The sequence below is a fragment of the Macrobrachium rosenbergii genome, chromosome 51 (assembly GCF_040412425.1).
Source record: "Macrobrachium rosenbergii isolate ZJJX-2024 chromosome 51, ASM4041242v1, whole genome shotgun sequence".
In the NCBI taxonomy this organism is placed as follows: Eukaryota; Metazoa; Arthropoda; class Malacostraca; order Decapoda; family Palaemonidae; genus Macrobrachium; species Macrobrachium rosenbergii.
This window is the reverse complement of record NC_089791.1, coordinates 31,210,341-31,223,387: the sequence shown is the minus strand read 5'-3', so window position 1 is coordinate 31,223,387 and position 13,047 is coordinate 31,210,341. Positions and strand designations below refer to the sequence as shown.

Genomic DNA, 13,047 nt, shown 5'->3' with positions numbered 1-13,047 from the left:
TCAATTAATTGCAAGAAAAAAATAATACTGTTTCTTTTGCAATTGTGTATAATTAATGGTTCAATATTTGATTTTAAATTAATGTTTTTTTTTTACATTAACATGTCGTTTTGCTTCAGAAACAACTTTCGTGCATAATTTTACAAACTTCTTTTATAAACTTTACAGACTTTTACAAACTTGACAAACTTTTATAAGCTTTACGAACTTTTATAGGCTTTACAAACTTTATAAACTTTACGAACTCTTATAAATGTTACACATTTTTATAAACTTTACAAACTTTGATAAGCTTTACAAACTTTTATAAACTTTACGAACTTTTACACCAATCTTATAAACTTTACAAACTTTTACTAAGTTTACAAACTTTATCAAACTTTTACAAGTATAAACTTTTACAATCTGTACAAACTGTACAAGCTTTTACAAACTTCTTTTATAAACTTTACAAACTTATATAAACTTTACGAACTTTTATAAATGTTACAACTTTAACAAACTTCTTTTATAAACTTTACAAAATCTTATAAAGTTTACAAACTTTAACAAACCTTTTATAAACTTTTACAAACTTTTAACAGGCGACTTCTTCAAATAATAATGGTCAGCCCTGCAACTGGAGAATATAAGGGGCCCAGTGGTAAGTAGAAGCCTCTAATAATTCTCATTCAGTTCTCGCAACGTAAAAGATAGATTTGCCTCAGTAAGTCAAGCCGTCAGTAGTTCTGAACAAATAGGTCTCTTTCTGGTTTTTCTAAGTGAGTGTTGATATTATATTGTTAACACTAGAGTCCAGGGAAGATCTGGAAGGGGAAATAGTCCATACTTAGTGTACAAGTCAGGAATGGGTAAGAGGCTTGCAACCTCATTCCTTGTGAAAACCAGCTGCCCTGCTCAGAGGCTTGCGGGGAGGTCGTTGTCAGTTTCTCTCAGTGTTTTGTTTTCGTCTTCTCCTCCTTTCAGAATTGGCACCAGATCCCAAGCAAGAAAGTTCCAAGGTGAAACTTTGCCCAATGCCTGCTTATGTGAGCCCCGAAGCATTTCGGGATTACGAAAAACAAAAGCAATACGAATGTAAGGAGCTGGTAAGTCGGGAACAGGTAATCGTTCTCATGTTAAGAGAAAATGAAATAATCAACCGTTGCCGAGTAACTGTTTTACTATCAGGGGATGTTGGGTCAAGAGAAAAACAAGGCCAATGTTATTTCAACTCCACTAATCTTTTGTCAGCAGATAGAGACCAAGTCCTCTTTGTTTTCAGGAGTGACAAAGAACATTTCTTTTCAGTGGTTCAAACCTTACTTCCAACCCTTCAGACCGATTAGCATGGCTGTAATGACTGTAAATGTCTCACCACAAGCAGCTTTAGCTAATTTCAGTAACTGTTTGCCTAAAATTGTAGGAATCTGCTGTGTCTTTTGTTTCAACTTTTCAGATAGGCTCTGTGAGACGTGCACACAAAGCTTGAACCCGCCCAAAATTAGACAGCCTTCAAAAACAAATACAGATTCCTAGTGACCTGTTCGGGGTCGTAGTAGCTCAACTGCTTTTCCATGGAATTCACAGAGCGGTTGGCCCAAGTTCAAACCTCACTCATAGCATGATAGACTTCAGTGGTAAAAAATAAAAGACCTTACCATCCTGATGAGCCGCCAGTGCACCTCACGCGGTGCACTGCAGGTATTTCTAAAGGGTCTTTGCAGAATCCCTTCGGCCCCTGGCTGCAACCCTTTTCATTCCTTTTGCTGTACATCCATTTATTTTCTCTCCCATCTTACTTTCCACCTTCTAACAATTAATTCATGATACAGCTGCGAGGTTTTCGTCCTGTTACACCTTTCAGACCTTTTCACTGTCAATTTTTGTTTCAGCACTGAATGACCTCACAGGTCCAAATACTTGGCCTTTGGACTAGATTCAATATTCTGTATTCCTATGAGCTAAGGGGTGACTCGATTTCAGAGCCATCAGGATCCACTGCCTGGTTTTCTCTGGTCCCAGGTTAGGAAATTCTCGTGCGGGAAGATACAGCGTTCTAATTTTTGAGAAGCTGCTTTTGTGGACAACTAATATCACAAGCAAGCCAGTGCTCCAATATGATACAATATAATCTGGTCTATGAAAGGTCTTGCATGTACATTGCAACGTGAGAAATGATAAATAACCTATTCATAGCTGTATTGTTCATTGTAAACAATAATTAGATTGACAACACAGTCATGAATTTAGTTTACTTAAGATCTTGCTGAGGTATCACATACACGTGACAGCTGGAGTGTGTCATAATAAATGCAAATCTGCCGTGAATTAGGCCTAGCCTTCCATTGTTACCCTGTTATATATTTTATCATAGTAGAATAAAAATGACACAACACTCGTCCACAGTTAATGCGAATTATCATTAACCACTCTTTATTTGACATTTCAGCAATATTTTGGAGTTGGTGATGGTAGCAAAGGTGTATGTACAGACCCAGTCTTCAGTCTCGACAAAAATGATTGTAAAGTTCTCTCCTTTGGCATCAGTATTGACTGGACGTTTGATGAAGCCTTTGGAGTCTATGGGTGCAAGGTAGGTGTGAAAAGGAGTTAGTCTGATGGCCAAATTGCCACCTTCTTGGTGCATCCTGTTTCAAATCCGTCCCCTTTCATATGGCAACATGTTACACAGAAGAGACAAAACTTCATGACACTTTCAGGATTCTTTCAGCAGTACTGTATGTCAAGGGTCTTTTTTCATTGTCTTTGCAGGTGTACAGTTTTGACCCAACAATTGGGAAGGGAGATCATCAACATGCACCGAATGTCCAGTTCTTCAACCTGGGCATTAGCAACAAGACGGAAAATGTAAAAATTAGAGGGCGGTTTTGCAAGGTAAAATACTGGGTGATAATTGAGCTTTGTAGGAAAATCTCAGATAAGTTTTGAGTTGTTGGAGTTGTTAATGCACCTGAAATTCCAATAAAATATCTTTTGTGGTTTCCTTTAAAGGGATTATAACTTGCTCCTCTGTTTCCTACCCAGCTGGACACATATGGAAACATCTTGAAAAGACTCGACCTATTAGACTCTGTCATCGACTACCTCAAAATGGATGTTGAACTTGCCGAGCTGAGGTTTTTTGACGACATTTTCACCAACACGCCACACCTGTTGTTGAACATCAAGCAGATTGGCATGGAAACGCATTATGGTACGAAAATTTCTAGATTTTTGGTTCACTGCAGATTTTCCTTTGAATGAAAGTTATGTTGGCGGTGTGAATGCTCTTGCTGATTGGCATTTTAATCATGAAAAGATTTATATTAATATAACGTTGGATGTAATATTCTTCATGGAAGACTGATTTGTCCCATGGGGGAATACAACCATTCACCTTTCATATATCAAGTATCCTACGGCGCTAGCTGGAACGGCCACTGAATCTTGGTAAACAAGGTTAGTTGAAGTGGTGGAGATGGGGATACAGAGGTGGGTTGCCCATGCTCTAATCACACTCTCCACTCCATTCTTCCTTTGACCATCACAGTGATCATATGTCTCCTTGCTGTTCCCTGTGTCTTCTGTAATTCTTTGGATGAATAACCTTTATGACTTCATCCTTGTACCTGTTGCTTTGCCCTGTGTATTGTGTACTTGTTTTTGCTTAGTTTTGTAACCTTATGGCCCTGTTTTTGTTTATGGAGAACAAACGACCAATACCAGTGTGAAGGTTGTAGACGGCCATGTAACCGTTTCATGTCCCCTATTTCAGTAGACCCATGTACTGTCTGCACTACTTGTAGAAGAAGGGAGTGAACTCATGCCATTCCTTATGACTAGCGTCTACCATGGCCATCATCTTCCCAGTGGGAGAAGTGTGGCAAGAAGAGGAGGAAGTCTAGGGAGAGTTAACCTGCATTTTTAGAGGAAGTGATGCCAAGTCCTTCTAGAACCTTTTTGCCTCTGGCTACAATCACACTACTTCAATCCCTGACTCCTCCCCATTTGGGAGTAACCAGTCAACCATGTGCTAACCTGCTAATCCATCATCTAATGATGGGGAAGCCAAGGATTGATCGTCCTTTTGGTATTTGCGAAAGATTTGGCCATCCTTAAATTTCCTTGGTAGTCTGTCGCTCGCTGCTGTCTTAGATTCCTTAGCTGGAAAGAACACTGATCAACAAATCACCATCTCTATCTCTGCTGCAGCAGAAATCCCTCCCCCACCTCAGTCACTGGATATGGTGCTAGGTATAATCCAGTGTCTGAGGTATCTCCATTTGTAGAGAAAGCAGATGTTGTGATGTCTCTTCCCCTTGCCTCAACCAGTGCTCAGGTATTCGAGATGAATAAAGAGTTGGATAAGCCAGCGAAGAGGAAAAGATGTTATCATTGTTCTTCCTCTTCTTCTTCTTCATCATCTTTGTCTCTCTCCTCCTTCTCAGAATCTCTTCCTCATGGTAGGAATAAAAAGAAATCCAAAGCCTGTAGGAAGAGATCCAGTTGGACTTCTTGCTATCACTCCTGTTCTTGTCAGCAGAGCAGAGGTGCCAGTTTACCTTCAGTTAACCAGCACACCTGGTGCAGGGATATTGTTTTGGCACTTCCAAACTTGGACAGGAGGTCCGCTCCCTCTCCTTCTCACTGTGAGCATTCGGACTTGCACTGGGACAATGTTGCACAACCCCCTCCCCCACTCCTGCCCCAGGTCTGTAGCTGGGAGTAAGGTCTAACATCAGAGTAGCTCATCTCCATGCAACCTGTTTGCTCTATGCACCGCTGATGGTTGCTGTTCTGTCAGCCTGTGAGCAAAGGCAAGGGTCTCCTTAATTTTCACCCTCAGGTGTCCCTATGAAGGACCCTTCATCAGCTTCTTGTCCAGCTCGCTTGTGCTCTGTGGGCTCTGTAATGAGAGCTCTCTCACTCTAGGGAGAGATTTCTAATTACCTCCAACTCTTCAGGTGCAGTCCTGTAGTCCTCCCCGGCTGCATGAGGAGAGAGAGAAGAATGGGCAGCCTTTTGCTCTTTCCTTCATTCTCCCTACTCAGTTTTGACTAACTCTCAGAGCCATGGGCCTCAGAGTCTAAGTGTAAATTCCATTCAGATTGAAACACTGTTGATTCCCATCTGCCTTCTCCATTGAGGATCTTGACTGGTACTGGGCAGGAATAGGAGCAAGCAGGATTTGCTTGAGCCTCTGGGGATCCTCTAGGATCTGAGGGACTTGCATCTCTGGAACCCTGTATGGGCAAGTTGTGACAGGGTTTTTGGGAGGGTTATTTTGCTCATTTGTGAGCATAATAATCTTGGGGAGGCAGTCTTGACTTTAACCGTGCCTATGATCTCATCTTTGGAACAGTTCACTGTAGTCAAAATTGTCTCATTGGGTTTTTAACCTTTGGGTATGGCAGTGCCCTTCTACTATCTAGGCATGCTCCTGGATACCATAGCAATGAAAGTCTTCCCAGTTGGCCCCCATCTGAACAACCTCAGGGAGGTCACAGAGCAGTTCTTATCATGGCAGGAACAACCTACTCAGTAGTGGAACATAGCTCTGGGTCATCTTTCATCCCTGGAAAAGCTCATCCCTCATGGCTGATGCCACCTTCAATTGCTTCAGTTTAAGCTGAAGCAGAATTGGTTTTCCTTCCTGAACCTGCCTATCCAGCTCATTCCTTTTGAACAAGGATGTGAGAGAGAACTGAGCTCTCCTTTCCAGGGATGCTTCTTTTCTTGTATGCATTAAAGAGAGGTTGGGGTGCACATGTACATATCAGCTTGTGAGAAATTCAATCAAGGGGTGGGGGATGGTGTCTCAGACTCTTTGCCAGCTAGGATTGCATATGCAGGAGTTGGTGGCTCTCTAAGCTATTGCGCTGAGAGCCAGGTACATTCTGGCTGGATGGAGCATCCTGGTGGGGACAGAATGGTCCTTACATCCTGAGCAGTGAAGAGTCTATTAGACCTTTGGGATCCTCTCATGATCGATCTTTTCGCAACCAGACTGAACAAGGAACTTCCTGTCTTTTGCTCGCTAGTCCCAGACCCATGGACAGTGATGGAAGACACATTCCAACTTCCCCAGAACAATCAGGATGTATACACTTCCACTGATCAATCTTCTCTGCTGGGTGATCAACAGAGCATTTGTCACCCTGCCTTGGTCTTTGGATGTGACTGTTTGCCCCTTGTTGGACACACGCTGAGTGGTATGCAAATCTGTTGACTTTCATGCTTGAGGCACTGAGGGAGTTGTCCCCAGAGGCCCACCCTCCTGTGTCAGCCACACATTTGTGGTTATCATCAAGTGGTTCAGTCCCTTCACCTTCATGGTTGGGGGTTATCCAGCTTCTTCCAGTGGAGTGGGATGTCTCATTAGTTCCTCGTATCCTTATGGTTTTCCCACACGAGTCCTGTCCTGTTTTTAAGAGTGAGAACCTCTTGGCTTTGGTCTCAGTGAAGAGAGGGGGCAATTGTATTATTTTTCATGTCATTTGGCACTTGGAAGGGTAGGAATCCCTCTCATTTTCCTTTGTACTAGAATTTTTGGCTAAGTGTCTAATCCCCTTGAATCATGATGGGAGGTATAATTAAACCACCTTTACTTCATTCAGTTTGCAGGATGTCTTTCATAAGTCTCTTGAGACCTTCTCCTTGAGATCTGTGGTGGCTGCTTACGTAAGTAATTACCGGATCCTGTCTGGGCATCCATATCTCATCCATGTACATGGGTTTGGCATGTCCTTGTTTGGGTTGGAATGATTAATGAATAGTTACCCCCCTTTCTTCCTTTCCCATTTTCCCCTTCCTGAGTGTATACCCCCTTTCTTCCTTTCCCATTTTCCCCTTCCTGAGTGTATCTTGGCTGACATACACACTGGAACCATATGACATTAAGATAAATTCAATACGAGCAGCTATTCCACTAGGTAAGAGGATTACCCTCTGTCTCTCCTTTAACAAGGGGGGAGGAGAGAGAAAGTAGAGCCTTTTTCTAAACGTATCGCCAACAATTAGTTAGGAAAATGCTGCCTGCAACTTGACAACTTTTGTGGAGTTGTCTCGGTTCTCCAATATTTGGTTCATATGATATTGCCTCTCTCTTTGGGGAGCATAGGCATGGGGACCCTACCCCTCTGGTCTTCAGAGTGGTAGGAGATTGTTCTAACCCCTCAGTCCTAGCTGGGATCTCATCTTCTCTAACCTGGAGATAATTTCCCTCCTAAGGGTAAGTCTCCATATATGAAAGGCAAATGGATGTATCCCCGTAGGAACAAAAAAAAAAATTTTGAAGCAATTTGTATTTTTCCTAGGTATCAAACTAGAACCTTTCATATGTGTTTTGCCGACCTTAACCACCCAGTTATGTACCTGTAACCAAAGAAAACAATGGAATGGCATGTGTGAGGAGAGCATGGGCAATCCTCCCTTCTTACCCCATCTCAACCATCTTAACAACCTTGTTAGCCCTTTGTTAGCCGAGTCGGTTGAGCTTCGGACTGTCATTCGATGGGCCGGAGTTCAATTCCAGCAGCCGGCTGATGAAGAGTTAGAGGAATTTGTTTCTGGTGATAGAAATTCATTTCTCGCTATAATGTGGTTCGGATTCCACAATAAGCTGTAGGTCCCGTTGCTAAGTAACCAATTGGTTCTTAACCACGTAAAATAAGTCTAATCCTTCGGGCCAGCCCTAGGAGAGCTGTTAATCAGCTCAGTGGTCTGGTAAAACTAAGATATACTTATTTTTAACAACCTTGTTTACCAATATTCAATGACCTTTCCAGCTCATGTTAAAGGATACTACATATATGAAAGGCTCTGGTTGTTATGTCTAGTAAAAATGCAAATTGCTTAAAAAATTTATGTGTACTGTGAATACTGGACAGCTCCCTTTCTTTTATCTTTGTCTGTCATTCAATTTGTAAGGTTCCTGAAGAAACCACAGATGGTGGAACACTGAAACCTGTCAGTGGTTTTAGGAATTCAGTCGGATGCAAGGAGAAAACAAATAAATGTTAACGGGCATCTCTCCCTAATGAGAAATATCACTCTGGGCCAGTAGTAGTGCAAAGGATAGTGAAACATGCAGTAGTAGGGATTTTCAAACCAAGCAAGAGAGTTTCCATAAACAGGAGTTTGGAAGACATTCTTCACAAAGATTGTAACAGGACTTTCAATTCCGGCTAAAAGAACAACATGAACACTTTTATTCTAGGTGGTAAAGGCTTAAGAGAACGCTTCTGGGACTATTACCACCGCCTCGCTTGTAACGGTTTCAAGGTCATGGATGCTCGGCAATACAGTGGACGCACTGAGATAGTCTGGGGACGTCCCTAGTCTGGAACCCAACAGGAAGAGGAACAAAAATGTGTTGTTCTGTACAAGAATAAAGGCAAGCACTTTGAAGACACTTGCAATGTCAGGAGAGTTGACTGTACTACTATGAACTCGAGAGTGTTATTCATGTTTTCAGTAACAGTAGAAAGTCTTAAGTTCTATGTGCATACTTTGTTTAAATTTTATAATGATATACATACATGTTATTTCCTGTTTATCTTCTAAAAGCCTTTTCTTGGTTATTCACAGCTATGTTATGCTTCTCCTTCTTTGTTTATTGTGATTTTGTAGGGACCAGAGGCTACTGTAATTATGTGGAAGAAACCTTCATCTGATACAATTTATGCTTTATCTGTGTTTCAGGAAAATGTCTTTGGAAAGAGTCATTCAGGAAAACATTTTTTTTTCACTGAATACTCATGAGCAAAAGACAATCATTATTGCATAGACTGGAGGAGAAGAAACATGGAGAGTTGACGACTGAAAATAAAAAATACTTAAAAATTAACGAAGTCCATTCATGTCAAAAACACTCATTCTGACCCATTCCGAACAAATGTCCTTCATAGCAGATACACAGTTTCTGCTAAAGTTTGTATCTACAAACTGGAATTATAAGGATAAATTCAGCCAATATTCATGACAAACGACACAATAATTGGTTCATGTAAGTGATGTATGAGGCATCAATTAGAGGATGAACATTTGGAGGTATTCTGCCAAATAATTTAGATTAGGGTTATCATCATAAATGAGAAACATTTGTAGATGAAAAAAAGAGAAAGATTGATGTGTTCAGTGAAATATAGTCAAAGATTATGCAGTCATCACTGATGCAAATCAGGGCAAGAGTAAGTTGTCTGGCGAATGAAAAATAAAGATCGTGAATCTTTCAAGCTAGGAAATACTAGAAGGAAAGGTATGAGTCAAGAGGAAATGTACAAAGGTAGGTAAAGGAGTTAAGATAAAATAGACTTGGGAAATGTCTGCCATTATTCTCCTGTCGCTTCTCGTCAAGATGCTAGACAATCTTAAATCAGTCAATCTGTCAGTTGCTTACACGTACACTGTGGCTTCTGGATATTAAGCCAGGTTACCCCATCCCCAAAAGTGCCAAGGCTGGGTGTCATAACCACCTACTTTCATATTCAGTTGTTGATCACATAAGCTATTGCAGTTATAACCACATCTCACAACACCCAGTTGTTTCCCACATGGGGATAGTGCCTTCAATACACTTCACATGGGGCACCTTTGGCATTACTGAGGCTGTTTGTAGGGTCTCTTCATACCCTAGCTGCACCCACATTTTTGCCTTTTACTGTACCTCTGTTCCCACTTCCTCTCTTCCAGCTTGGTGTCCAGTCACTCCAATTCCCTCTTTTCACTGTCTTAAGTGCTGAGTGGCTGAAAGTGCCCAGTACTTGGTTTTACAGCCAAAATTTCTAAATTCAATCAGTCTATAACTACAGAGTCTTATAAGTTATGAGATGAAGACTACAGCATCCGATTTATGATGACGTTTCAGTGAAAATCGATATGGATTATTAGGGTAGTAGAAACGGTACAATTTTTGCAAAGCACTGTATACTGATTGAGAAAATTCTTCTAGTATTATCCGGATGTTATGGTAAATGTTAAATGGCTGTCACTATATTTCACAAATGAAGCTGAACAAAGTAAATAAAAGAGGAGAAAAATCCCTTAGGTTTTTAATATGTTAAGGCAGAGGACTGAGAGCTGAGATCCCGTGATGACATAAGGCCAGCTTAACCTAACCCAACGAGGTATAAAGAACAGTAAGGGTTGATATTGATAGTGGAAGAGTTGAAGTGGGTGGTTCCTGCACATATTTTGGAATAATTATGAAGATGCTGGGATGAGAGAAGTGGCAAGTTACAAAAAGGTGAAGCAAGAAAGGCAGCAGTGTGCGTGCAGAAGACTGGTAAGACACTGGATTTGCTTCTGAAAGCCAGATTGGGTATGTATGACGGGATTGTTGAGCCAACCCTCTTGTATGGAAATGAAAGAAATAATAGTGAGGCTGTCAAGGTGAAATGTTCATCTCTTCATCTCTAGTATGTTGTGCAAGAGCTGAAGGGTGAAAAATATGGAGATCATTCCTGTGCTTGCCGTCCATCTTCAAGTCCTTTGAATAATTAGGTAGAATTTAGACACAGTGTTTGTATCCCAACAGCAAGTATTTATTTAACAAACAATGTGGCATTCAGGTGACACTGACGACATCCAGGAGAGCTTTCATTTTTAAAATTAATAAAACCACAGAAAAGACAATAATCCATGGTGATTTTTTTGCTGGAAACACCAATCCATGTTTAAAGTTGTTATATTAGATCAAGGACCAACTTAAGCCCTTTCCTGTTAGTAGGAGTAATAGATGTGCTGAGTGGGCTTGTGAGAGGGAATATGCAGTGAGATCTGCTGCTTGCAGATGACCTGGTGTTAACAGCAGATGCAGAAGGAGAACAGCAGAAGAGGTACAGAGCTTGGTAGGAGTGCCTGGAAAGAGGAGGACTCAAAGTCAGTGCTGCAAAGACAAAAGTAATGCTAAGCAGTTTAGAAGGAAGAGAGGAACTGCATGTATAAGTCGAAGAGATGGCAAGTGATTAAAACAAACCAGTAGTTTCAAGTACATGGGTTTTGTCATGAGTAAAGAGGATGGATGTGAGATGGAGGTGCGGCAGAGAATTAAAGCAGCTTGAGCCAAATGGACAAAAGTTTCATAGGTGACCCTAGACAAGAAGATCCCTTTTAAACTTAGGATTAAGGTCCACAAAAGAGTGATCAGATCAGTGCTGCTGTATGGTGCAGAAATGCTGGCAATGTGCAGGAAAGAGGAGGGACCCTAAAAGGACAGAGGTGAGAATGTTGAGATGGATCCTTGGAGTATCACTGCTGGAAAGAATTAAAAGTGAACAAATAAGAAGAAGGGTAGGGGTTTGTAAATTTGGTCGTTGTGAAATATCAGATAAAGACAGGGAAAGTAGGATAGGTGGTATTGTCTTGTGGCTCGTAGGGATGAGGATGCTGTACGTGAGAAAGTGTATAATAAGGCCGTGGAGGGTAGAGGAAGCAGAGTTAGGCAGAGAATTAGGTGGCATGACATTGTAGAAATAGACATGAAATTGCTGGGTGTAGAACACGCAGGTGCCGAAGATAGAATTCTGTGGAGAAGGAAAACTTGAGTTGCCAGCCCTGTAGAAGATGGGATTAAGATCACATGGATGAGAAGATTTCTCTCCTTGATAGCTCTAAATGACAGGTCATTCTTCTGATCAAAAACGCTGCCCTGATCGCTGGTTTTTGCTCCTTTGGTCTCTGCTGAAAAGTGGCCTTTCTGCCACTTTTCTGCAGATTCTGTTCTGCTGAACTTGGAGACGTTTATCACTTATTATTCACTGTTCATTTAATATTGTCTATTTTGTTCGTTTTCTATTTTTCACAAATCTATTTCAACCTTGTGATAGTTTTTTTTTTGCAAGCAGTTGAAAGTTTCATGCTTGTTTTACCAGGGTTAGCCTATTTTGAATAATAATAACAGTACATTTTTCCGCTTCCCAGTTTGAAGTGTTGTCGTTTGACAGAGATCCATTTCAGACGTGTCATGTTAACGTGTCCGACCGGTTTTGGAAGGGTCATCACCACTGATAATCAGTTCACAGGTGCTAATTACTATGCCTCTTTTCAGAGCACTTGGAGAATGTACATGTGGTTAACACTTGCGTTGTTTCTCTCTGAGGACACGTCTCCATGAAAATGCCCTCGTATGTTAAGAATAGGGTATTTGTGTGGGTAGGGGGGGAATGCCTAGTTGTCAGCATCCATTGCCTTAGCTACCCCAGGTCCCACATGTCAGGAGGGGGAGGGGGTAAGAGTGTTTACGCTCTGGCCAGCCATATTTGCTGCTCCCAGTGATGGGATGACCTAGTGGAGAAAAACTCTGCAACTGTGTGGCCTGAGAGCGCATCCTCACTGAAGTGAAACATGTCATAAACACAGCAGCAACTTATCTCCTACATATCACAAACAAGTCAGCGACTGTAAGTGGAGAACGAATCTTTAGTCAATACGAGGTAGTTGTACGGAGTACTGGTTTGAGCTATCAATATGCCATTAGCTTGTATTCAACTTGCTTTCAACATGTTTGTGATGTCTGTGCAATGAGTAGCCGATGTGTTTATGACTTTTTCAATGTAGTGTGGGAGCAACTTTAGTTTTACAAAGGTCTGAATTGGAAATTATGCAGCTAGTAGCTGTATGTATGTACAGTATGTATGTATGTATGTATGTTATATAAATGTATGTATATATGTATGTGTACCTGTGTTTATTTTCTCCTATCTTCAGCGTTAGATGAATGACATAAAACTGTGCAATCAAACAGTTTCGCTGCAAGTGAAATAGATGAATGAAGTAAATGTAAAGTTTCTTGTAGTTTTTTTCTTTTTATTCATGGAGCTCATTTTGTTTTTTTTAGAAAGCTAATCTATTCATTAGGTTTTTAGTAATCTGTACAATGAAAATCAGCCTGAAGAAAAGGTTATCCACCAGGAAAACTTGCAGAATAAGATTTCCCAGCAAGAATACCAGAGAGTTTGTGGGAAGATTGTGTCGATAATGATACTACCACTCCTACTACTACTAGTAGCAGCAGCAGTAGTGGTAACATTGGTTGTAGTCGTAATGGTGAACAGAAGGTGGCTA

General features: G+C 41.0%; 1 protein-coding gene across 1 annotated transcript in view; it reads left to right on the top strand.

Moving 5' to 3' along the window:
* The window catches only part of LOC136833276 (uncharacterized), a 10,284-nt gene extending 1,454 nt beyond the window's left edge, over positions 1-8,830 (top strand). The window contains exons 2-7 of the mRNA XM_067095202.1: positions 585-643; positions 967-1,088; positions 2,432-2,575; positions 2,755-2,877; positions 3,028-3,196; positions 8,201-8,830. Of these exons, the coding sequence (XP_066951303.1) occupies positions 585-643; positions 967-1,088; positions 2,432-2,575; positions 2,755-2,877; positions 3,028-3,196; positions 8,201-8,322 (739 nt within the window). The 3' untranslated portion in view covers positions 8,323-8,830. The remainder of the gene's footprint in view (positions 1-584; positions 644-966; positions 1,089-2,431; positions 2,576-2,754; positions 2,878-3,027; positions 3,197-8,200) is intronic.
* The last annotated feature ends 4,217 nt before the right edge of the window (positions 8,831-13,047 follow it).